At 43.1% G+C, this 24036-nt stretch overlaps 4 protein-coding genes across 11 annotated transcripts in view; 2 read left to right on the top strand and 2 right to left on the bottom strand.

Annotated features, from left to right (window-relative positions):
- Positions 1–3625, top strand: part of abi1a (abl-interactor 1a) — a 51107-nt gene extending 47482 nt beyond the window's left edge. For all 6 annotated transcript variants that reach the window (XM_075452425.1, XM_075452424.1, XM_075452426.1 and 3 more), the window contains 2 exons: positions 1416–1607; positions 1703–3625. In XM_075452425.1, the coding sequence (XP_075308540.1) occupies positions 1416–1607; positions 1703–1878 (368 nt within the window). In that variant the 3' untranslated portion in view covers positions 1879–3625. The remainder of the gene's footprint in view (positions 1–1415; positions 1608–1702) is intronic.
- Positions 3626–3698: 73 nt separating this feature from the next.
- Positions 3699–8654, bottom strand: pdss1 (prenyl (decaprenyl) diphosphate synthase, subunit 1). The gene is made up of 11 exons (XM_075452430.1): positions 8475–8654; positions 7555–7619; positions 7334–7466; positions 7055–7185; positions 6720–6861; positions 6528–6639; positions 6330–6439; positions 6146–6226; positions 5948–6061; positions 5781–5861; positions 3699–4531 (listed from the first exon to the last, which is right to left on the bottom strand). Exons 1-11 carry the CDS (start codon positions 8628–8630, stop codon positions 4391–4393), a joined length of 1266 nt encoding a protein of 421 aa, XP_075308545.1. The 5' UTR covers positions 8631–8654; the 3' UTR covers positions 3699–4390.
- Positions 8655–9273: 619 nt separating this feature from the next.
- LOC142370274 (protein nucleotidyltransferase YdiU-like) lies at positions 9274–17997 on the top strand. Of its 3 annotated transcripts, none has more exons than XM_075452765.1 (20): positions 9274–9345; positions 10344–10644; positions 10714–10832; positions 10922–11050; positions 11200–11264; positions 11354–11410; positions 11492–11590; positions 12716–12783; positions 12873–12960; positions 13048–13117; positions 13872–13944; positions 14024–14107; positions 14191–14320; positions 14950–14994; positions 15088–15169; positions 15259–15351; positions 15465–15541; positions 16131–16174; positions 16251–16330; positions 16429–17996. In XM_075452765.1, the coding sequence occupies exons 2-20, from the start codon at positions 10437–10439 to the stop codon at positions 16549–16551; spliced, it is 1734 nt and encodes a 577-aa protein (XP_075308880.1). In that variant the 5' UTR covers positions 9274–9345; positions 10344–10436; the 3' UTR covers positions 16552–17996. The 3 variants fall into 3 exon arrangements, with proteins under 3 accessions (XP_075308880.1, XP_075308879.1, XP_075308881.1); XM_075452764.1 differs by having other exon boundaries at positions 9274–9370; XM_075452766.1 differs by lacking the exon at positions 9274–9345 and having other exon boundaries at positions 10364–10644; positions 16429–17997.
- The window catches only part of apbb1ip (amyloid beta (A4) precursor protein-binding, family B, member 1 interacting protein), a 26384-nt gene continuing 19498 nt past the window's right edge, over positions 17151–24036 (bottom strand). Inside the window, exons 7-14 of the mRNA XM_075452763.1 lie at positions 23031–23152; positions 22075–22149; positions 21845–21988; positions 21464–21574; positions 19340–19438; positions 19134–19257; positions 18952–19013; positions 17151–18101 (exon numbers count right to left, since the gene is read on the bottom strand). Of these exons, the coding sequence (XP_075308878.1) occupies positions 17481–18101; positions 18952–19013; positions 19134–19257; positions 19340–19438; positions 21464–21574; positions 21845–21988; positions 22075–22149; positions 23031–23152 (1358 nt within the window). The 3' untranslated portion in view covers positions 17151–17480. The remainder of the gene's footprint in view (positions 18102–18951; positions 19014–19133; positions 19258–19339; positions 19439–21463; positions 21575–21844; positions 21989–22074; positions 22150–23030; positions 23153–24036) is intronic.

Genomic DNA, 24036 nt, shown 5'->3' with positions numbered 1-24036 from the left:
TAGGGGATCTTTTTCTGGAACATTTTTTTACATATTGCTTGAAATACTCTTCACACCCCCATTGCAACCAATTAATTAAAAGTTTTGACACAAATATGAAAAGTTTTAGTGGCCTCTAGAACGTACAATCTAGGAAAAACAGTATCCAATCATTGTGAACGGACCGTTCACAATGATTGGATTCTGATGCCGTCTATCAAACTGCAATCTGCTCCTCCCTCCCCCTCCCCCTCCTTCTCCCTGTGCGCGTACCCTGCTCCGTGAACGAAGCTTGGCAGGAAGCTAAACTAGAGCCAGCTTGGCTAGCACCTAGCATTATTAAACTTATAGTTAGCATATACTAAATACTAAATACGGCAACGATCGATGCTTGCTGTCAGAACAGCGCTCGTGCACCTTCGTGCTCGTGCGCGTTCATGTACTCTAGAGGCGTGCCTTCGGGGGGAAAGTGAAGAAAAGGGTTGGGACTTTTTACCTGTGTATTTTCAAAATGCAGCTTCGCTGGACTCAAAATCCAGGATCTCCTACCCTACCTTTAAGAAAAGACAATCACACAAAGCTGTGAAGTTGATCAGCTGTAGTAAAACTAAAGCTTTTCAAAGAATATTCTGGGCTACATAATTAATATATTGATTGACTGATACATTAATTGAGAAAAGATAAGGAAAGATGAAGCTGCAAAGCTTTGAACGTCGGGGTGAGAGGAATTGTGTGATGACAGTGTTTCCTGTGCTCAAAAAGCTGAAGCCTTTAAACTCATCTTATTATTAAGATTTTGACCATCAGCTATTAGCCAGGCTGCTTCTCAGACACTTGAAGGTATTTTCATGTCATTAGGAACCACAGAGCATTTTGAAGCATCTCAACCAGAAACCAGAGCTGAAACCAGATCAAACCAGAGTGCTGCCAAGGAAGTCTGAAAAGCTCAAAGAGCTGGAGGTTGTTGCAGGAGTGGAGTGGAGCAGAGTCCCAGAACAGACATGGAAATAAAGCAAAGCTAGTTAGCAACTAAAAGAATCATTCGATTGGTGTGCTGTATATTTAAGGCTTTACTTATATTATTTCGAGCCAGAGAAACCTATCGGTCAAATGAGACTTTAATGTACTTTAGTCTTTATACCTTTTTAGAAGTATTTTCCCAAACAAAGCTGAAACGTGTACAATGGCATGAATATTCAAAGTTTAAATGTTTGCAAGTCACACAAATTCCCTTTTTTCTGTACGTGCATGCCTGAAAAGACGTAAACACGCAGTATATGATGTGATGCGGCGTGCTCACTGAATGCAAACCCCTCTTTCTGCATGTCTCAGCCTGATGTAAAACGCTGCATGATGCCGCCGCCGCCGCCTCTGTCACCAGGCTCACGTGAATCCAGCCCGAACTTCTCCAGTAACTTCTTTCGTGTGTTCAAAAGTTGCAGACACTCCCACTCCGCCTCCCCCTCCTCCTCCGGCTGACGTGGCCATGTTCGACGACTCCCCGCCGCCTCCGCCCCCTCCTCCGGTGGACTACGAGGAGGAGGAGGAGGACGCCGCGGTCGTGCACTACAGCGACCCCTACGCCGACGCCGACCCACAGTGGGCCCCCAAGAACTACGTCGAGAAAGGTTCGTTCAAAAGTGCTAAAGCCGTGAGCTATAACCAGTCCTGCGTCTGGTTCTGATCAAACAAACATGCCCCCCCCCCTCCTTCCTGTTCATAGTGGTGGCCATCTACGACTACGCCAAGGACAAGGACGACGAGCTGTCCTTCATGGAGGGCGCCATCATCTACGTTATCAAAAAGAACGACGACGGCTGGTATGAGGGCATGGCCAACGGCGTCACCGGTCTGTTCCCCGGCAACTACGTGGAGTCCATCATGCACTACGCCGACTGAAGGGAGTAACAGTACAGTCTATTTATTCAGTCATATCCTAACCCGCTGAGAGGCTGACCGAAGCAACCCTGACACACATAGATATAACTGTCTGACCCTGTTTTTTTTTGTTTTTTAATACGGCAGAATGTTCTTTTTTTGTCTTTACTGGTTGCAAATAAAAGAAAAAGTAATAAATATTTAGTTTATTTTGGTGTGATAGGGCAGGATGGGGGGCAGCTGAAGGATGTGCGGCGACATCTTGCCTGAACAAAAGATTTTCAGACTGATACTCGAACTCTTCTGTGATGAACAGCGTTAACTTTAAAGGAACAAATGAAAAGGCCACGTGAAGCACCTTCAGCCGAAGCGTTTGTGTGTAACATGAGCTGCAGCCGTTTGGGGATCTGTGATGTAAATTCAGTGAATATTGATCATGATAGCCTTCATCGTGGCGCCCTCGACTCCATACGGGAAAAACAAACGCAGCTGATGCTTTTAAATACTGTAAATGGTGTCTCAAAGAAACAAATACTGCTCAAAGTCGGCGTAAAAAAGCATGCAAATATAATGTAATCTTAAGTTTGTTGCCATTATGCTTCCATTATGTTGTATTTCCTTTTTTTTTTTTTAATCACACTGTTGAAATCACTGAACTTTTTACTCTGAAGTCAATTTCAAGCCATCATAGTCTCAACTTTTTAAATTTAAAGTAGCCAAGATGAAATCTGTTTGAGGCAGGAGGACACGCTCCTTTCTTTGTTTTGCATCGAGCGTTTAAAGAGCGGGCTCGTTCGGGACGGCTGTGCAGAGTTGGTCCCTGGAGTAAAATGCAATGACGGTTGGATCTCTGTCCAACTCCATCCAGACTCGCTCTGATTGGTTCAGATGTCAGCGACGGGACTGAAACCTTTTATTCCTCAGCCACATTAAACAGAAAGTTTACGATAGAGTCCAGACCTGTTCCTCAGTTTTTAAAAAGGCGTCTCGAACATTTTGACATGACACTTAAAGGTGTAAACACACTTATGTTGCATCGGGTCTGGATTAGTAAGTAGAAACTTCTCATTCATTTACATTTTGTAGGTTTATTAACAAGTTAAACCACATGGTTTCTGACTTATTAAACACCTTTTGCTCATTTTAAATGTCAGGATTCTTCAAACCCTCCAATTTCAATGAATAATTCATGTTTACGATCTATTTAGGGTCGGCTGAGCGTGAAAAGCCGCTCTCCTGATGCCAATTTGAAATTTGAATTCACGACCAACCCAGAAGCGTTTCTGTGACTTCCGCTGTGCAGTTCGTCTCGAACGAGCCCGCCGCTGCTCTTACTTCAAGCTAATCCCCACACACCCCATAGGATCCGGCTAAATGAATGGAATATGGCAGCGATAGTTAGACTGGAGTTGTCCTGCCCGACACTGCCATGTGATAATGCAGCGCAACAAACAACTAATACCTCCTCAGTCTTAAAGCAACAATGACCTGCTCTGGGCTGCACAGGTGTACATATTAATACAGTAACTCAAGTAAAATCAGCCATCACTCAGGAATCATCTTCATTCTACTGTTATTTTTCCCTGTGTTGGCTCTTGGACATTTGACTCGCATTGCCTGCAGTGGTCCCATTTTCATTCAGTTTCAAAAAACATTTTCCTGGGTAGAACTATTGAAATCCACCCCCCTCTGCCCATCATTTGTACATATAATATGTTGATTGAAAAATTAATGTACAGTCTTTTATAATAAACAATTCTATCTACAACGCGCGTATGTCGTCACTTGGGTGGGAAATGAGAAAGAAGCGAAGGTTTGGCTTGAATTAAAAAAAAGGGGGAAAAAATGAAGCAGTTGGTTTATTGAGCACACAGTCATTGCAGATGTTAAGGCCTTGGTTGTTACAGGACACTTTGCATTACAGAAGTAACCTCATAACATTTCACTAAGTCAGAAAAAGACACAAGACTGTTTGGCCTTTGAGGTGTGGACGGATTTCATCCAGACAAACGCAACGGCGACAAGTTTGCACTTCCACCGCATTTGGAATTACACATTTTTCTGCAACGGCTCCCCAGCTCAGGACTGGCCCGTAACAAACTGCTTTCAACCGCAGCCGGCCAGTTCCATGCAGCGGAGCTTGTTGCAGTTACAGTACTGAATAAAGTCAAGGTTTGGGGTGTCCTTTCAGTGCCATTTCTTCATTTCAGATTATAATTTATTTCCAAATCCTGTGGGATTCCATCTCGGAAGTGGAAATCACAGAATAAATCATTTGTATTTACATGTCAATGCGTGATAAATATCGCCCTCGAGAACGTTTTAGGGAGTGGTTGAGAGAGCCATGAAACGTGGGTTCAGAGAGACCCCTGCATGTTCTTACTAAACCAGCACCGAGGATCCTTCCGAACCAGAGTCCCAGAGCTTCTCTCGCAGTTTTGTGCTCCACCCTAACCTGCTCTGACACGTGAGCCGGGGTGAGTTGCCTTTCAGCCGATAGCTGCCTGAAGAGATGGCCTGTGGCAGTGGTGGCTCACTTGTCTCTGCTGAGCACCATCTCAGTGAGCCTGATCAGGGCGTCCCTCTCCGGGGAAGGCCTGAGCATGCTGATCTGCCTGATGGCTTCTTGACAGTAACGCCGGGCCAGAAAGGTGGTCTGCTGCACGCCGTCACTCTGAAACAAACGGGAGAGCCGGTCAGGAGAGTTGCATTTATGCTCTGCGCCGACAGAGTGATCAGTGATGCGTTCGTTTGTGACGTCAGACACTGCAGATGACCTACAGCAGGGGTCTCAAACTGATCCGTGAAAAGGCCGGTGTGGCTGCAGGTTTTTGTTCCAACCCTGCAGCAGCACAGCTGATTTGTTTCATCCAGTCAACTGAACTGGTTAAGACCTTGGCTGTGTTCGAAACCGCATACTACATACTGCATACTCATCGAAAAGACAGTATGCAGAGCGTTTTCCCACAATGCATTTCGCTCCTGCCCGAGCCGAAATCAGCCGGCCTGAAGCTGATTTCGCTTAAGCTCTAAACTCTGTAAACTTTAGCAACATTTGAAACATTTTCAGGCGAGAAAGTAGTCGTTTAGATCCCCAACGTGTTGAAAATCTGACAAAATACCGGCTGTTCACAATTTTGTTCCCACGAATTCGGCGCTACTAAAGCTAGCCGCAGTGAGCGACGCACTTCCGGTTATTTTCACAAAATAAAATACCCGTTGCCTTTTATCATACGGAAAGCCATTACGATACAATTGGTGCTTTTGTTTTGAAAACAGGAAGTTAACCTACTCTCATAGCTAGCTTGAAACTGCCGTTTTGACAGGAAATGACGATCAGCGACGTCACGTTACGTTGCATCTTGGGTAGTTTGAGTATGAGTAGTAACCTCATGATGCACGCCCAACATTTCGGTGAATCTAGTATGCATTCGGGAACTTCTCGCTTACTCAAACTCGCTTACTAACTCAAAAAGTTAGTATGAGTAGTAGGAGAAGTATGCGGTTTCGAACACAGCCCTTCAGTACAGACAGTTCAGTTGATTGAATGAAACAAGTCAGCTGTGCTGCTGCAGGGTTGGAACAAAAACCTGCAGCCACACCGGCCCGTTCACGGAGCAGTTTGAGACCCCTGACCTACAGGCATACAGGCCAAGACTAAAACTCTGTCTTTACGGACCTCAGCACTGATGTTCAATGCTTTTCAGTCATCATGATTGAGTTTGTTGACCAAATATGAGTCAAAATACTGCAAAAGGGGCTGCTGCAATGTAGCATGTTTACATGACAAATCATTACCATTAAAAAAGGTCTCGTCAAAGGAGGTGTCCCCATATTTTTTTTTCTTGGCATCACAGAGCATTTCACTCTGAAGCTTTACATGCTGCAGAGTTCAGAACCGACTCTTCTCTCCATCGTCATACCTGAAGGACGTACTGCCAGGCTCGGTCTACATCTCCTTTGGAGCTGAAGCGTCTCATGATCATCGCGTGAAGCTCAGGAAACTGAGAACACAGGCAGGTTAACGCTGACGGTTGGGCAGTGGTGCGGTTTGTGTACGTGCATGTTGGATAATGATGGGAGGTCTCACCTGTTGACAAGCGAACAGAACCGGTCCGGTGGCCAAACCCAGTTTCAGATCAGCGGCCGCTGGCTTGCCCAGCTGTTTGGCTCCGGATGTGAAGTCCAAAACGTCGTCCACTAGCTGCACGACAAAAACAAACGATTATTCACCCCCTTCCTTTCATTATTTCTTAACGGAGCTGCAGATTCGTGGAGCAGAAATCACCTGAAACGCGATGCCAACGTTTTTCCCGTACTGGTAGGCTATTTCGTGAACTTCGGGATCAGAGTTTACCAGAATGGACACCTTCAATTAAAAGGAGCAGGCAGTCAACAAAGGGACATAAAGTGTAGAAAATGAGGCTGTTCTCCATTTATGTCTTATTAATGTGGAGACAGAACGTACATACTGCTTTACAACTGTTTGCAATAAGACTCGCTGTCTTCTTGAAGGTTTTCTCGAGGTAGTGTTTGAATCTCTCGTTCTCGTTCTCTTTGGATCCCAGCTGCATGAACTCTCCTGGAAGAACGGCCCCACAGGTTAACAAACTCCTCCAAAAGATAATGTTTTGCAGAGGTTTAGCAGCAGTTTGAGCGTTGGAACGTACCTCGGACCAGGTCCTCTATCACTTGGGAGAGCACCTTCACCACTGTGATGTTCCCGATGCGAGCCAAGGCCATCGAGGCGGCTGAGAGGATGAAATCTCCGGCTAAGATGGCCTGAAAGAGACCAAACAAAACGGGGCGGCAATGAAGTGGTGCAACACAAAATATGCAAACAGGAGATAAGGAAGCAGTACCTTTCTTTCTCCCCAAATTTCATTGATGGAACTCTTTCCTCTTCTCTCATCTGATCCATCTATAACGTCGTCGTGCACCAGGCTGGCAGTATGAATCATCTCAGTGATCATAGCTATTGCCCTCTGCCCCGGGAGCAGATCTCTACACACAAGACAGCAGATCCCAGGAATGTCAGACGAAATAAAACTTTATGCTTCTCGTAATAATTCAGAAAGTTTCATGACAAGGTGAGGCGCATCTCGTGAGCACCGAGTCCCGGGTTCACTAATGTGTCGGCTCATCTCCGAGAGGAAAAAGTGGAAAAAATAAACCTATAAATCGGACTTCTGCTCACCCAGCCCCGTTGCTGTGGATGTTGAGGGCGCGGGCCATCAGGACGATGATGATCGGTCGGATAGCCTTGCCCCTGCCATCAAAGTAGTAGTCGCATAGATACTTCAGCTCTTTTTTAGAAACAAACAGCTCCTGTAAAGCACGGCAAAAAAAATTAAAAATCATGTCCTAAAAAAGCAACACTCGTATCACTTTCAACAGAAACATAACAACAAAGCTTCTTGCAGACTTTAGTTTCCCCGTTATCTCATTTTTAGACGCACACAGAAAAAAACCTCACCTTTTTAATGTCATCGTATAAACTCGTTAAGTCTTTCTGGGCTAACATGAAAGGGTCTTTGGGCCTTGCATCACTGTGTGTTGCTCGGCAACAGCAAGGCTGTAGTGTGGGATACAGGAACCGAGACTTGTGCCTGCAATGAAAGGTTACACAAACTTTAACCGAGACTGGGAGATTTTTGCAACTCAAAGACTGCACCGTCGTCTATCGAACAGCTTCACCTGATTAGAGATGAACTTAAGCTTGAAGGTTTTGGGTGGATCTGCGTGGAAGATGGTGATTTCACCTGAAAGTCGAAAGACAAAACAAACGCAAATCAGAAACAGATTTTACGGTAATTTATATATTTAGAAAGCAAATTGATTCAGTGATTCATTGAGACCTTTAGCAACCTGGGTTTAGTCAAGACTTGTGCCATCTACAGGTATTTCCATGTTTTACACTGGAAGAATATTTATTCCTGTTTTTTCTTTTAAACTTTTTTTTACAACATAAGGACCCTTTCTTGCAGATCTAATTTACAGTAGGAATCCATTTAAAGTAACTGGATTAATATTATATTGATACAGCATGAAAACACAATAAAAACATGTAAAATCCTGTTATTTATGTGGTTTCTGCTTAAATATCTCGGACTCTGCTCTAGGAGCTGTGACCTCTCAGAGTTTCTTTTATAATCAGTGTTTTTAAGCCTCTTAGAAACTGAATGATTTTGCGGTGGAGCTCCATTTGCGTCTCAATGTCAAATGAATGAATGAAGGGTATAGAAGGAAAATCTAAATGAATGAAAAGTTGACTCTACTTGGATTAGATTCAAACAGACGTATGGTCGAGTCAAAGGCAGATTAGTGAAGTTCCCTGTTGTGTCTCAACCTTTATGACTGGAGGACATGCTGTGATGTGACCAAAAATAAGACCCAACGCCGGCAACAAGTCCCCGTTCCTTTGAGAGGCTTACAAAACCCAGGAAACTCTTGCTACAGGCTCTCAGTCACACAGCCAAGAAATGTCGCAAACCCCGCAGAGAAACAGGGGTCAGCTGCGGATCTGGACCACCGTGCAGGAGGACCGGCTGACGGCTCGGCAATGTGCGTGACCTTCCTCCGGGTTTGACAGCGCTCCTCGCCCGGTGCTAACTCACCTCGGTTCCCGTTCCGGAGCTCAGGGACGCCCGGCTGAGAGACACAGACCTTCCGTTGAAATACCACAAGGTTTCACTCAAACCCGTGTTCGTACAGCTTGTACTCCACCTCCTGCAATGCCTCCACCAGGACCCCGCCATGTTCCCATTCACCATGCATTACACGGGTTATATATTTCCGGAAGCGGAAAAGAGTCACCGGGCGTTGGTGGATGACGTTTCGTAGTAAAATAAGCCGCAGGAAAAAGGAAGTAGAATTAAATTTCATATTCATTGTACTAAATTTACACACCAGCATCCAAACATTACTGTATTTAAAATACTCTTTTCATCCTATTTAGGATATTTGGAAAATTGTATGAATTCCAAAGCCAGCAAAACAAGAAGATTATGTGAAGAATATAATCTAATTTAAATCATATACCTCGAGCTCTTTTATTTTACTTATATTTTTATTTTATTTTATTTCCCTTTCACTTATTTTGTTTATGGATCTCTAACTTAAAATGGTGAAATATATTTTATTTTTGTAACTACTTTTTATCCTATTGTGATGTAATATTTTCCTGTGTATATGTGGTGTTCAATATGCAATAAAAAGCAATTTTTTTCTAATTGTTTATTTTATATTGTTTATTTGTTGGTTTTGTTTTGTTATTACTTATTATCTCTAGCTTTATTTTACACCCTCTTGACTTGACTGATCAGATAAAATTGCCATAGTATCACTTACACACTCATGTACAGTAGGTGGCGGTATACAACAACCAAAAGATGTAATCTGCCAATAAACGAAAGAAGAAGAAGAAGAAGAAGGAAATAGAAGGAAGGAGAAGGAAGGAGAAGGAAGGAGGGACGAATTATTTAAAACGTGAGCATCTGTTGAAAATGTAAAGGTATAATAAACTATTTTTATTCAAACTAAAAGCTATAAAGTATGTTTCTCTTTGTATCTCCAGGACATACACCATAGCTAATAGCTGGGATGCTAACAGTTAAGCTAGCTACCAGCGATATCAGTTCAACGAAGCAAACTTACATTATTTAGTTTATTTAAGATGATAAGGTACACCACAGGTGAACCGGTGTGACATTTATAACCAGTAAACATAATTCCCCCCAGTGATTACCTACATTAATACACATTTCCCACATATTTCTGATTACATAATGCAAAGTGCTCATCTAAGTTTGGGCTGATTTCCATCATTAACAACATAAATACGATTACTTGAAGAATACTGCGTATATCTGAATACTCACTCATTTGCATATCCATTTAATGGTCCTAGTGTCCGAAAGGAAAATGGAAATGGAAGCAAAATCTTAACAAAGTTTTTTTCTTGCAGTTTGACTCGGTACAGTTTACAGCAAAATATCAGTTCAAGTTTCAGCCAAAACCTCTCCTAAAGGCAAGGCAAGGCATCTTTATTTATACAGCGCATTTCATACCACAGGCAACTCAATGTGCTTTACATAAAGACAAGGCATTTAAAATAAAAACAAGCAATTTAAAGAGAAAAAAAAATAGAATAAAAAATGCTAAATGCAGAAATATGATATTACAAGGAAGGGTGGTTGTATAATTGCATTGAGATTTGTTTGATCTGGTGGCTTTTATTGGTTTAAGTGCAATTTCTGAGATTCTGATGTTCAATTTGGGGCCATATTTGAGTAATAAGAAAAGCAAATGTTACAGCCTGTAGTTATGCCATCAACTGTATCAAATGTGTTTCATTTAAAAAAACAAAACCCAAATAAACAATACTAACACTCTTACTTTTAGAGGTTTTAACATTAAAGCTCTCTTTGCTTGTTCATGAATAATGATGCTTTTACTAATACGCATACAACCCTTTTGAATGACAGGTCCTGAATAGATTGTGATGGGAACATCTGGCGAACACTTTTCTTTGTTACATCTTTACAAAACTGCATCGTTGGCATCTGCTCTGTGTGGAAATGTGGAGTACCTACAGAGCACTCGTCTTTGCTCTGGTAACGGCATCAAACGTCACGCCTGTGCACGTCCTGGAGTTCTGCCAAAGCACGGATCCAGACTGCCAAAGTCATGACGGCAAAACCTCAAACTCCTTCAAGCATCGGTGGAACGTTTCAGACCTCACGCGCGACCTGGAACTGTTCAGAGTAACCTGCAACAAGCTAATAGGTACAACTGATTATCCTCTTTGCGGGCCAGCTTTATGATGTCTTCATGCTCTCCTTTCTTTTCCCACAGAATCATTCCCAATCGATGAGGTCGATGGCAACTTTGTTCGCACTGTGAGCAACTGCGTGTTTTCCAAATCCATCCCCACCCCTCTGAAAGGCCCGTTACGACTTGCAGCAGTTTCTAAGGTGATCGTGTCTAAAATCGTCGCCATCGCAGCTTTCCCCCATAAAGATATCACGGATAGGACGTTAAAATCTTGAACTTGCCTCAACAGGATGTCATGGAAGAGATCTTAGATTTAAATGTGGCTGCGACACGGTCAGAAGATTTCCTGCTTTATGCGAGCGGGGCCAGGCTGCTCTCTGGGTCTGTGCCGCTTGCTCACAGATATGGAGGTCATCAGGTAATTTCAGTTTCTTGAGGGTTTTGTTTGAATCCTGCTGGCTTGCATTTGCTATATGCTGCACACATAGAAAACGAGTAAGTACGGTGTTTGCTCTGAGCTGACTTTCTGACTACATTAGAGCATTTTTCCATCTTCCTCTGCTGTAGTTTGGTTACTGGGCAGGTCAGCTGGGTGATGGTCGAGCACATTTACTCGGTCAGTATTTAAACAGGTGAGAGCCCTTTTTTTAGAGTTAACTTGAGGTGCGTTGTGTATTAAAGCCTTATTTTTTATCCTCTTATAAATCGTACCATTTAACAGGAAAGGCGAAAAATGGGAACTGCAGCTCAAAGGCTCTGGGAAAACTCAATATTCAAGGTATATTTGAACTGAAACGGGTCTGTAAATACCAGCTTTATTGGGAAATGTCCAACAGATGGACTTTGCTTCTCGCTGCAGGTCTGGAGATGGTCGAGCTGTAGTCCGCTCCTCCGTCAGGGAGTTCCTGTGCAGCGAGGCCATGTATTTCCTTGGCGTTCCCACCAGCAGGGCTGTCAGGTAAAGACACTCGTGCATGAAGGCAAGAAAAAGGCTTGTCTTGTTAATTAATGAGCAGTGTCACTGTTCAAACACACAGCTCGCGCCAGAAACACTTAATTATGTAAAATCATGTGTTTGTGACTTGAAATTTGTTGAAAAAATCTGTAAAATCATTATTTCTATCGATCACCTCAGTTCCCAAAAAGTGTCAGGCTGTTTAAAATGTAAATAAAACAGAATACAGTCATATTCAAATCAATATGAAAGCCATAAACCAATATTTTATTCGTAATCAAACATGAAAAACATATAAAATGTTGAATAAAGTGAAACATTTTACCGTTCTATGACAAATATGAGTTCATCTTGAGTTTGAAGGCAGCATCGTGTCTCAATAAAGGTGCAAAAAAAGCAAGTTGTTCTGAAGAGAAACAGCTGGAAGAACACGTTGCAGCTAATTATGTGGCATCAGGTCAGTGAAATGACTGGCGATATAAAGAGCACCTTAGAGAGGCAGAGTCTCTCAGAAGGACACGGCTGCCAATCAGGACTGGACTTTGGGAAAACACGGACACTGCGCCCTCTGGTGTAAAGAGAAGGGGGACCATCCATCTTGTTATCAGCACTCAGTTCAAAAGCCTGCGTCTCTGACGGTATGCGGGGGTGTATTAGTGCCTATGGAACCGACAGCCTGCACATCTGGAAAGGCTTACAAAGGTTTTAGAGCAACATCTGCCCCCATCCAGACGACGTCTTCTTCAGGGAAGGCCTTTCATATTTCATCCTGCGTGTATTCCTGGTGCACCATGAAACACAACCTTCCTCTCCCAGAGGTCCAGCAGCTGGTCTCCTCAGCTTCCAGATGTTTACAGATGTTGTTAAAAGAAGAAGATATGCTACACAGTGGGAAACATGGAACTGTTGCTGCCATCAGATTAAAGATGAGCCGATATTTTCTTATATTTTCACTTGTTTCAGCTTCTTTTCATACTTTGGGGGCACGTGTCTGACTCCTGCAAAGGGGAAGATGGGTTTTTGTAGAAGTTCTATTTTATGAGCCAGGTGTGTGATGATGCTCAGATCCTTTGTTATAGATCCTTGTATGTTCTGTTATTCATCTGGAAAACATTTGCTTTGCTTCAGTCTGATTGTGAGCGAGGAGCCTGTGTTGAGGGATCAGTTCTACAGCGGAAATGTGAAAACAGAGAGAGGTACCGTGATTTCAGTCACGATAATGTGGTTTCCATCATCCACTGTCCCAACCACGCTGCCGCTTCAGTGTTTTCGCTTCTCCCCGCAGGAGCTGTGGTGCTCCGGGTGGCCAGGTCCTGGTTTCGGATCGGATCTTTAGAAATTTTGGCTGAAAGTGGAGAAATGGATCTTCTGAAGTGGGTCTGATGTGGAGATCAGGTTTCCCCCCGTATGCACCGCACACAACAACACGTGACACCATTTTATTCTTGTTTTGATTCCAGAAAGCTGCTGAATTTCATCATGGAAGAGCATTTTTCTTTCATTAGTTCAGACGACCCAGACAAATATTTGGTGAGTCGTGCGTCTATCGAGTTGATAACTTATGGAAATGTTGAAAATGTTAAACCCTTAAAGGGATAGTTCGCCTCTTTTGACATGAAGCTGTGTGACATCCCATATTAGCAATATCATTTATGAACATTTTCTTACCCCCTGCTGCGTCCTGTGAGCCGAGTTCCAGCCTCGTTTTGGCGTTGAGAAAAGTAGTCCGGCTAGTTGGCTGGGGCCACAAATATAAAGCGTTTTGCTTCTCAAAACAATATGCGTTCAAAAGAGTAATACATTTGCATCACAAAATCGTTGTCCAGGAAAAAGTCAGACCTCACAATCACTTGGCGCTATTTTCTCTCCCTTGATATCACTGCGTGCTGTGTAGACCGTGCAGACCGAAGTGCAGACCGAGCAGTAAACACCGTAACAGGTGCGGCTGTCGGCAGGCGGCAGCACGCAGTGATACGAAGGGAGAGAAAATAGCGCCAAGCGATTGTGAGGTCTGACTTTTTCCTGGAGAACGATTTTGTGATGCAAATGTATTACTCTTTTGAACGCATATTGTTTTGGGAAGCAAAACGCTTTATTTTTGCGGCCCCAGCCAACTAGCCGGACTACCTTCGTCAACGCCAAAACGAGGCTGGAACTCGGCTCACAGGACGCAGCAGGGGGTAAGAAGATGTTCATAAATGATATTGCTAATATGGGATGTCATACAGCTTCATGTCAAAAGAGGCGAACTATCCCTTTAACGTGGAACTCTTTGCACCTGTAGGTGTTTTATTCCACGGTTGTAAACGAAACGGCGCACCTGGTTGCCCGGTGGATGTCAGTTGGCTTCGCACATGGTGAGAAACCTTTTGTGGAGTTAATCACACTCAGGTCATCAACGCTCTGCTGACATGTGCCGCTGCTTCATCACGACAGGTGTGTGCAACACCGACAACTTCAGCCTCCTTTCCATCACCATCGACTACGGGCCGTTTGGCTTCATGGAGTCCTATGACCCCAGTGCGTCCAGTGTTACTTTTCTCTGAAATATGTGACCATCCTGGCTCTCGTCAGCTATGAAACAAAGACTTTGTTTTCCGCAGATTTTGTTCCCAACACGTCTGATGATGAGGGCAGATACAGAATAGGAGCTCAGGCTGAGGTCAGCCTATTCAACCTGGAGAAGCTGTTGGTGGCTCTGAGCCCTGTGCTCACACAGAAACAGCAGAAACAGTAAGGACTCTGGGAAATCTCTGTTATATGTTGCTGATTTTAAGAGTACTTTAAGATACACACACACATATATATTTATATATATATACACACACCACTGCCAAATAGGGTTGATTGAACTGTGGTGTCATCATGCCAAAATCTAAGGAGCAGTACAGTAAATATTTCTGCTAAATGATCGGAAATGAACCGCTAACATGTTGGGTGTCTCTGACTGCTTTCCTTTCCTTTCTCAACTGTGAATAAATATAATTAGAGCCCAGAAAATATTAAACAACAAACAGTTTAATGTACATGGCTTCTACAAGCCTCAGTATTTCACGAAAGGTCAATTTTACATCTTTTTTTCAAGAGAGGAATCCTGAAATCGGGTGTGAAGAATGAAGATTTGAGGTTGATCCTAACTGTGAATTCTGCATCCTGGTTCAAAATAATCTCTGAAAGGAACCCTTTTACACACGTTAACCATCCTCAGCACACAGGCAAACACACAAAGCGATGGTTCAAACAGAGGTCGTGGAGGTTGAAATAACAGCTTGTAAATTTCAGACACTGGTGGATTTTATTTATGCCAAAAGGAGGACGGTACTTGTCTTCTGATAAATGTCCTTTTTCCTTGTTTTCCTCAGGGCTCGAATGATTTTAAAAGGGTATGTTGACATTTACCAGACGAGGTGAGCTCCGAGTTTGCGCTGCATTCATGTTCATGCTCCATTTAACTCGTCTCGGTGACAGTTTGTCGCATCACGTCGGTGCTTTTCTTTCAGGATTCACCGGTTATTCAAAGCCAAACTGGGGCTTCTCGGCGAAGAGGAGGAAGATAATTACCTTATCGCATTCCTGCTTAAGGCAAGTCATTTACAGTTTGGGGGTTTCCTTCGTGCGTTCGATCTAAAATTGTATTCTTTTACTTCTACTTTTGTGTTTGGCTCTGGCAGATGATGGAGGACACACGGGCAGACTTCACCATGACGTTCAGGCAGCTCAGCGAAATTTCAGCCAATCAGCTTCGCAACAGGAAGTTCACAGAGGTAACGGTGTGGCTTTTTTTGTGGTATCTCTATAATTTGACTTACTTCTTGTCCAGAAGCTGCATTGAACGTAGATTTGTTCATACAGTGGTTTTTTTCTTCATGCTTTTTAGATGTGGGCTCTTGCTGACTTGTCATCGCATGAGCTTTCTTCTGATTGGATCAACATGTACCTGCTGCGGATCCGTAGGTGAGCAAAGTGGGATGATTAAAAATGCCTGTTGTGGCCATTTATGTTTGTAAATCATAAGTTCTATCAATTTAGTTTTCTTTGGGCAGTTACAATATACTTTAGTTAGTTTGGAATCAAAATCTGTAATTCATTTTTATATTTGTAATTGTTTAGATTATTTTGGGAACTTTTAGACCCTCCCATTAATTAGAGAGATTAAGAACACACCGGGGGCGTGTTGGAGGAGTTTTTTTGTTTGTCAAATGTCCGGAGTGAAGACGGGAGGTTTTGGTAAAATTATTTTTTTGACCACTTTTTGAAATTGTAAAATCAGATTAAGTTAACTTTCGTTTTTCATCTAAGTTGTGAGAGATTTTTAGTTATTGTTTTGTTCATATTTTTTGTTGGAAATAAACTACATATATTTTTTAAACAATCAAGTCTGAAATGCCTGCAAGAATCAAACCACCTGTGGCCACCCACAGCCTTTCTTAGAAAATATAGTTTGGAAATTTAAAAGGCCGCGACAATGCCTAAAATATCGTTTGTACAACAGAGGTTTTTATTAGTGTGAATAATAGAGTCGTTTCTTCCTTTTTCTGTTCAGGCAACAGAGTGAAAGTGATTTGGATCGTCAAAACAGGATGAAAAGTAAGGCTCTCTGTGTCTGAAGTTCATCGAACCGTAAAGAGATGAATTAAATCTGATTGTAACACAAATCTCGCAGGTATAAATCCTCGATATGTGCTGAGGAACTGGATGGCAGAGTCTGCTGTAAGGAAAGCTGAGATGAATGATTTCTCAGAGGTAAACACACGAACCTGTTCTCCTAAATCAGCCAAAAGCACAAAAAAAGCGGTTTTGGCTCGTCTGACCTTGCTGTAATTCCTCTGTCATTCCACTAGGTGGAGCTGCTGCTCCGCATCCTGTCCTCTCCCTTTGTTACACAAGACGCCGCAGAGGAGGCGGGCTATGCAGCAAGACCTCCGTGGTGGGCTGACAGCCTAAAGGTCAGCTGTTCTTCATGAGTGGAACAGAAAAACACTCAAAACGGACAGAGAGCGCAACATACCTGTCGTATATTTGGGGAAATTCTGTCATCTTTGGACTGGATAGTGTAGTACATGTGGGTTCAAATCCCTGGTCCTGCAGGAAAGACCCCCTTACCCTACCTGCCTACCAGTGTCTGCCAAATGCAACATGTCTGAGGTGATATCTGTGAAGGCTGAAGATTCCCTACTGTGTGTGGATCTGTGCAGATCTGCTCACAGCAGCCACAGAAGCGTCTGATGTCGGACCGCCGGTTTCTGTCCTCGGGGTGTGAGATGCTTTCATTCACAGCAGTTAACCAACTTTGTGTCTGTGAGAAGCTCCGTGTTGAACTTCTTTGCACAACTTCTGGTTCAATATGGGAATTAAAACTGATTTTTAATCTTTAATGAAGCTCTAATGTCATAAAACACATTTTTAAACACTTGACAGTTGCATCATATCGCCACACAGTCTGAGGATTTGATCATATTCCTTTTAAACCCATCTTTCAATTTAACTCAGGGCGTATGTTGCCTGATGGTAATAACACATTCTTTTCAACAGCAAAAGGCAACAGATTGCACTGGACCATGTGTTTATTTAGGAGGTTTTATTTAGGTAACAGTCACTTGAAAACTACCTGGGAAGAACCATCCAGGAAACCCGTGGAATGTGTTTTTTACAGTATTTACAGCCCCTCCGTGCAAACATATGTACAGTCATGTAAAAATATCTTAAGTATGACGGCGTTCTTTACGTGTTTCCAAACGCAGCTCAGATCTGGTCTTTATAGAATTAAATTTAAAGTTTATTCATGAGATAACAAACAGGAAAAAGAGAGGAGACGGATGAATGTCTGCAGACAGGAAGTCTGAACTGATCTCCACCGTCTTCAGGAATGAGCTGATGGTGGTTTGTTCTCGGCTTAATTATCGCTACGCTTCTTCCGCATGGCTAGCATCAGTTCTGACATGAGGTCACCACCTCCTCCTCCCTCCAGTGAAGTTGTAGTCCTCTTTGGTGGCACAGGAGGCATCTTCCTCACGGATCTACCCGGCTGCACAGCTGCCTGCGGGGTGGCAGCAGGAGGAGGCGGAGGAGGCGGAGGAGGCGGAGGGGGTCCACCGCCTCCTGCGAACACTGGCTCGGGTGGAGGTGGTGGTAAAAATTCTGGATCCAGCGGTGGAGGAGGCAGGGATTGCTCCATGCCCCCAAAACTGGCTGGTGGAGGTGGTGGTGGTAGAGAGCTGAAAGGTGGAGGAGGCGGCAGGGAGCTGAAGCCAGCAGCAGGAGGAGGGGGTGGAAGGAAGTCTGGCGGGGCCTCTGAGGAGTCATTGGTGGGTGGAGGTGGCGGTGGAGGCAGGAAGTTGTCCATCGCAGGTGGAGGGAGGTTGATGGGGACGCGTCGCTGAGCGCCGGAATGTTTCGGGGAGCTCTTGGCAGCCTGTGGAGGTGGTGGAGGAGGATAGGCGGGGTCAGGAGGAGGTGGAGGGAGGCCCTTGTCCAGTGGTGGAGGTGGAGGTGGAGGTGGAACACTGCCAAAGTCCTAACAAGACAAAATAAAATACAGTGATGCAAGATGCTCAGGAAGTTATTTTGAGAAGTGTTGGTGGCATTGTGGGAAATGTAGGACCCACACTGTAGCTGTGATTCATGATGTCATGGCCTCATGTTATCAAACAAGCAGCCAGTTTACCAAAAACTCTCCACACTGGACTGGGCCTGTAGATCAGGTACTTTATGTCCAGTGAGGCTGATTCTGATGGATCAGAAGATACTGATGTTGCTGCAAATATATATAAATATATATTGTATATATTTATATATATTGTATATAATATATATAATATGTATATATATGTAATATGTATATATATTGTATATAAATATACAATCATTGTAAATATTAATAAAAAAAAAAATCTTTTTTTTTTGAGCTACTTGACTTTGAATTTGAATAATTTGAATAAAGTATTTTTCTATTCTATTCTATTCTATTCAAAGGATATCTACAATCTGAAGACTTTACTTCAACCATCAGCACAGAAGATCTTTCAGTTTCACAGCGGGCTCATTTAAGTGTCTAATTGCTGTTACTTTTGGGTGTAAAAGCTGATTATTCACGTTTGTGTGAAACTTTGTTCTGATTATTGAATCGAGATCATTTGTTGAATTGTTCATACTTTCACGTTTAGCTCCCTGAACGACCAGTTAGGACCAAAACCATCATTTTTTTTACCCTTTCTATGACTTTGTGGTCACATATCAGTTCCCTTTTGGTCCCTTAGATTTAATATCTGAAGCTGTATTTGGCTTCTGAATCAAAGGAAACTGGGATGTGTTTCTTTATAACAGTTTGATCTTTTAAGCTGCCCCGTTGTTGGAGATGTATTTACCTGAAGAACAGATCCGGGTTGTTGCTTTGTGGCGTGACCGTTGGCCTGGCTCGGTGCTTTAGCTGAGAGAGGAACAGAAACACGCAACTGAACAAGAAGAAGGTTTGTGCTCATATCACCACATCTGGGTTGTTTCAAACCACCGAAACACTCAGCAATGAGGAGCTGGTGTGTCGTGCTACCTTTGATGGTGGGTGAGGGTGTGGACTGACTGGAGCTTGATGGAGTGCTGCGGTTCGTCCACACGGAGCTGACGGCGGCCTTCTTCTCTGCCGTTTGATAGTTTTCATACAGCGAGGCCCCGTACTGGAAGCAGAGCTTGACTTTAAATCATTTGCTTTGGAGAACGTTAAATGATGTTATTAAAAGCAGAGCTGCTCAGATTTACCTTTGCGATGCGTATCCCGGTCACCCAAAGGTTCATGGACCGAGCATCGTCACAGCAGAGATACTTGATGTACTGAGACTCCTTCTGGATCTGAGGATGCTGCGGAGACAAATGGTTTGTTTACTCTCATTTTGTTGTATTAAACCGGCAGATATTTGAGATTTCTCGCAAAATCCTCAACAATCCGTCAGTTAAACATCTCACTTGTGAAGATTTGCTGCTTTTCCGTCATCTCATGGATCAGCAAATTGAGTATCTTTGGATTTTTGTTGGATAAAAGTAGGGCTGGGCAACGATTAACATTTTTAATCTAATTAATCACATGATTTCCCTGATTAATTGCATTTGTATGCCAAATCCAAAAATCAATTCAAAAGTAGTGTATAGCTTTTAGCATTTAGTTTTATTTTAAATGTGCTGCCATATGAATGAAAGTGCCATAACATTTGTTGTGCAAACACACTTTTAACATCAGCATCTTTATGTAGTTTTTATGTAGAAGCCTCGCTCCACTGTCTGTTTCCTTGAATGACTTGCTGCTATCAGTTGTGTGTTTTGCCTTTAAGTGATATTTTAGACTGGAACTACTACGCTGAGAAGACAATTCAACTTGGCAGTAAATGCAGGAGTTTTTTGGAAAATTTATTTTGAAATACGTGCTTTTATGTTTAAACAAGTAAAACAGGAAGTAGCGCCGGTTACCTCCGTGAGCTACACACAGAGACCGAGGAGCACCTGTAACGGTGATGTTACCTGCTAGTTTATTTTTATTTTTGCTGTAACTGTGTGAATGTGATGCATTCAACAGACTTTTACAATAATAAAACCTGCGTTAATGCGCGATAAAATATTTACCGGGGTTAAATAAGTTAACGCGATAATAACGAGTTAACGCGCCCAGCCCTAGATAAAAGTAGTGAAAGATGGATCATCCCAGGTTTTAAACGTTTAAGTCCAGCCAAAAGGTGTTTCCAAACGTCATATCGTTAAGTGTGTTCAGAGGAAGCTGAATGTCATCATTAAATGTCTGTTTGGGGCATCAGGGGGAAGCACAAGAGGGCAGAGTGGCTCCAGAAGATGCCTGTTAAAGGGCAACGTTTGAACTGATGTTGAATTAATTTCCTGTCTGATAAACCTGTCAGCAGTTGTGAACACGAAAAGAGAAATAAGAGACCTTCGAATGGAGCCTCTAATCCTCAACGACTTGACGCTAAATCCAAGATTGATGCCCACTTTTCTTTTTGCTTCCATGACGGAAGATCAACCCTCGTGCCAACTTTCTGACCACAAAAGTGCTTTGACGCATTCGTCTGTTAGTCAGCTGTTTCCCCCTGAAGAGGAAGCCGAATTTCCATTTAATGACCTGATATCAGCTCTACATAATGGGGATGGTATTAGAGATCACCTCCGGCGGCCTCTCTGAATATTTAACAGCTGTGATGAGGCTAAATCGTCCTTGAGTTGTTGAGGTTTTTGGCAGCTCACGAACGCCGCCCCACCAATCTGTCAAAACACACCCTAATTTTAACACTCGGGCAAACTTATTATCATCTTCACATCGTTTACAGTAACTGAGGAGGCCGAAGGTTTTCCCGCCTCCTTCCTTTAGAGTCCAACCATAAGTATTTTGTCTTTCAGCTGAAGGTAATTCAGTTTCTTTGCTTCTTTCAGCTCTTTCTGCTCTGCTCCCCGGCACCTAGTCTGATGGCCTCTGCTGATTAAGACGGGCGAAAGGAAAGAGAGAAAGCAGACTTTCACATCCCTTTAACACTGACCGCTCACCCATCTAATTCTTGCTTTTGCCGTGTCAGCGTTTCTCAATCTTCCACGGGTACTGTAAGCGCTTCCCAGCAGTTGCTATTCTCAGTTTAATCGGGCACGATTAAACACGTGGTGAATTAGCAGTCCTGCTCGTCCGATTTCTCACCATTTAACGCTAAATTGGGTGACACTGTCTCCTTTCACTTCTTCAAAATAAACTATTTATTGCGCATTGTCCAGAGAAGCGAGCAGCTGCATAACCCACACATGATATTTTCTAATGCAGTGTACAATTTCAGTGTCTTCCTCTGCGTCGCAGGAGAAGTTGAAGTTCCTTTATCGAAGGGAGATAAGCCGACTTACTTTCAGAACGAAGCAGAAGTCGGTCGGGGCCTTGTATTTGTTCTTAAAGTCTTTGCCGTAGTAGACGTTCATGTTGTCGAACTGGATAAAGCAGACGAGGTCGCGGGACGACTGAAAGGGAACAAAAGGAGGATTTCATTAGAATCTTTTTTTTCAGGTTGGTTATCTGAATATCGACTGCAGGTATCCAGCAGCGGGAGGTCAAAGCTTTGCAACAAGTGAGCGGCTGATAAAGTAGAGCCATTAGAGAAAAACATTTCATTCGGGTTTGAGTGGAAACATCTGCATAACTGCTTCTATGCAGCCCTCTCCTAACAGTCTGGGTGCATCCTGAAATAGAGCATTAACTTGGGAGGATGTTTAGCCTTCTCCCATCCTGACCTTGGTTTTCCCTTTGGGGACGTAATAAATCCCGGAGGCTCTGAGCTGGAAGAGCCGCTGTTTCCAGGACTTCTTGCCATCTTCTTTGACGTGCAGCACCCCGTCGAGATCAGGCACGATGATGGAAGTCCCACAGAAGTTTTCCTGAAGAGGGGGATGGGAAAAAAATACCACCTCAAAGATGACGCTTCACCTTAAAGATGTGCAAATGAGTTTTTCTTTTTTTTTACCTTTATTAGTAACTCTTTGTCCTTGTCTTTCATTTCTCTGAGCACTTTCTGATCCTTCTTCCAGAGATAAAAGTTCTGCAGGAATGAAACAAAGTGCATCACAGAAGGGCTCATCTGACATCTTTCTGGGGTTGGGCTCCACAGATGACTGTGCTGGGCTTTTTGGTGAGCTGCAGATCTCACGACATCCTCATTAGCGTCACCACTTATTAGCAAATCTTTACATGCAAACATGGTAAATGGCACATCCTGACTTTCTGAAGTGATAACCTAACCCTCATTTTATTCAGAAATACAGAATATGATTATAAAACCATAGCTATGAGCTTCCAGAGCGGAAAATACAGTCAGAACACCCCCGTCAAGTCTCTGAAATGCTAATACTTTGCCTCTCTTTGGCGACTGGAATACTTTGACCCCTGAGCCTTTTGTCTCCATCACAGGAAGAAGCCCAGAGGGAAAACCTATTTGGAAGCTCTTGTCAAAAAATGTAAATGAATAGAGACGTACTGTAAAAAAAAAACAAAATGGATCGGTCTTTTGTTGGAGTAAATGATGGAGCACTTTAAAAATGAGCATGTCCCTCCTGCCTTTCAAACCCAGGCTATTTGTCTCTGCCAACAGACCGAATCCATTAAATACTCTGAGATTGTAAAGGGTCCCATTATAACAACAAACATGCCAAGAGCTCGCTGTCTGTCTTTGGCCTGAAGCTGTTTTGTCTGATATATTGCAGCGAGGACATTAATGTGAGGGGTCAGCCTGCACGGAGCAAAGATATCTCCATAACTCAACGATGAATGAGAGCCATTTGGCTCTGAGCTTAAACAATGTGGAGATAGATTTGGGCCAAGATGTTGGACTTTAGAGCTATCACAGCTCTGATCACTCAGGATATGAGCTGCTATATGCAGAGAGGTGAAGCTGGCCTATGTTGACGCTGCGACGGGACCAACCTGTGGGTTTTTGAAAACCTCAAATTTCTCTCCCCTCTCTTGAAAGAGGACTTTGTTCTCGCTGTCCCTCGTCCACGCTAAGAGCGGCTCCACGAGGTTCTCGTGGTCTTCAAACGTCCGTTCTGCCAAAAGAAAATCTTCCATTAGACAGCTTCTACGTGATTGGGGAGCAGCTTTTTCTTTTTTAGTCCTTTTTATTTCAATGACACCAATTCTTTAAAGGGATGTTCCACTGAGCTTCAGAATCTTTCTATTTTCACTTCATCCATTCATCCAGTTTCTGTACCCGCTTAATCCAACCTGAACCTGAAACCCTCTTGCTGTTTGGCCCTTTTTCCCTTTATCATTAGTGATAAATAACATTGCTATAAGCTTGTCCTCATTGTCCAGTTTTGGAAGGTAAAATACTCTGCAAAGTTAAAATAAGTGCAATGAAACAGAGAGAGAAAGAGCTGAATCCTATCAGTAGAAACAGTTATTTGTGATATATTCAACGTATTTTGCCATCAAATTAGACTGTACAGTCCAATTTAGGTCAAAATGTTCAAATAATGAAGATGCAGATCTTATTATTAACAGAGTGCATGAATGCTGTGAAGGAGTTTGTTAATATGTAACTTTTTTATGAGAATTCTTTGAAATATTAAACAGTTCCAGCTCCAACTTTTGCTTGCTTGATATCCCAGCGATGTAATGCAAACACAGGGACTCCAACCAGCCTCTTTCACACCTTTTATACTTTGCTTTCAGTCAGGAACGACTGAACTATCTTAAACATGTCTGGGGTTTAGATGTTAATTAATACTTGGTCAGGGTTTGACACATATCCCCGGCGGTTACATGTTTATCACTGTTACTGACGGTAATGTCGCGTAGATGTTCCACCACACACAAAAACATCCCGTAATTGCACTATTTTACACCTTGAATTGGGACTCTACAGCGACTTGGACATGTAGATAAACAGACCTACTAAACCTTTGCGACTGGGCTGGAAGCAGCAACA

The sequence above is a fragment of the Odontesthes bonariensis genome, chromosome 20, assembly GCF_027942865.1.
Source record: "Odontesthes bonariensis isolate fOdoBon6 chromosome 20, fOdoBon6.hap1, whole genome shotgun sequence".
Lineage (NCBI taxonomy): Eukaryota > Metazoa > Chordata > Actinopteri > Atheriniformes > Atherinopsidae > Odontesthes > Odontesthes bonariensis.
This window is presented reverse-complemented; position numbering and strand designations above follow the sequence as displayed.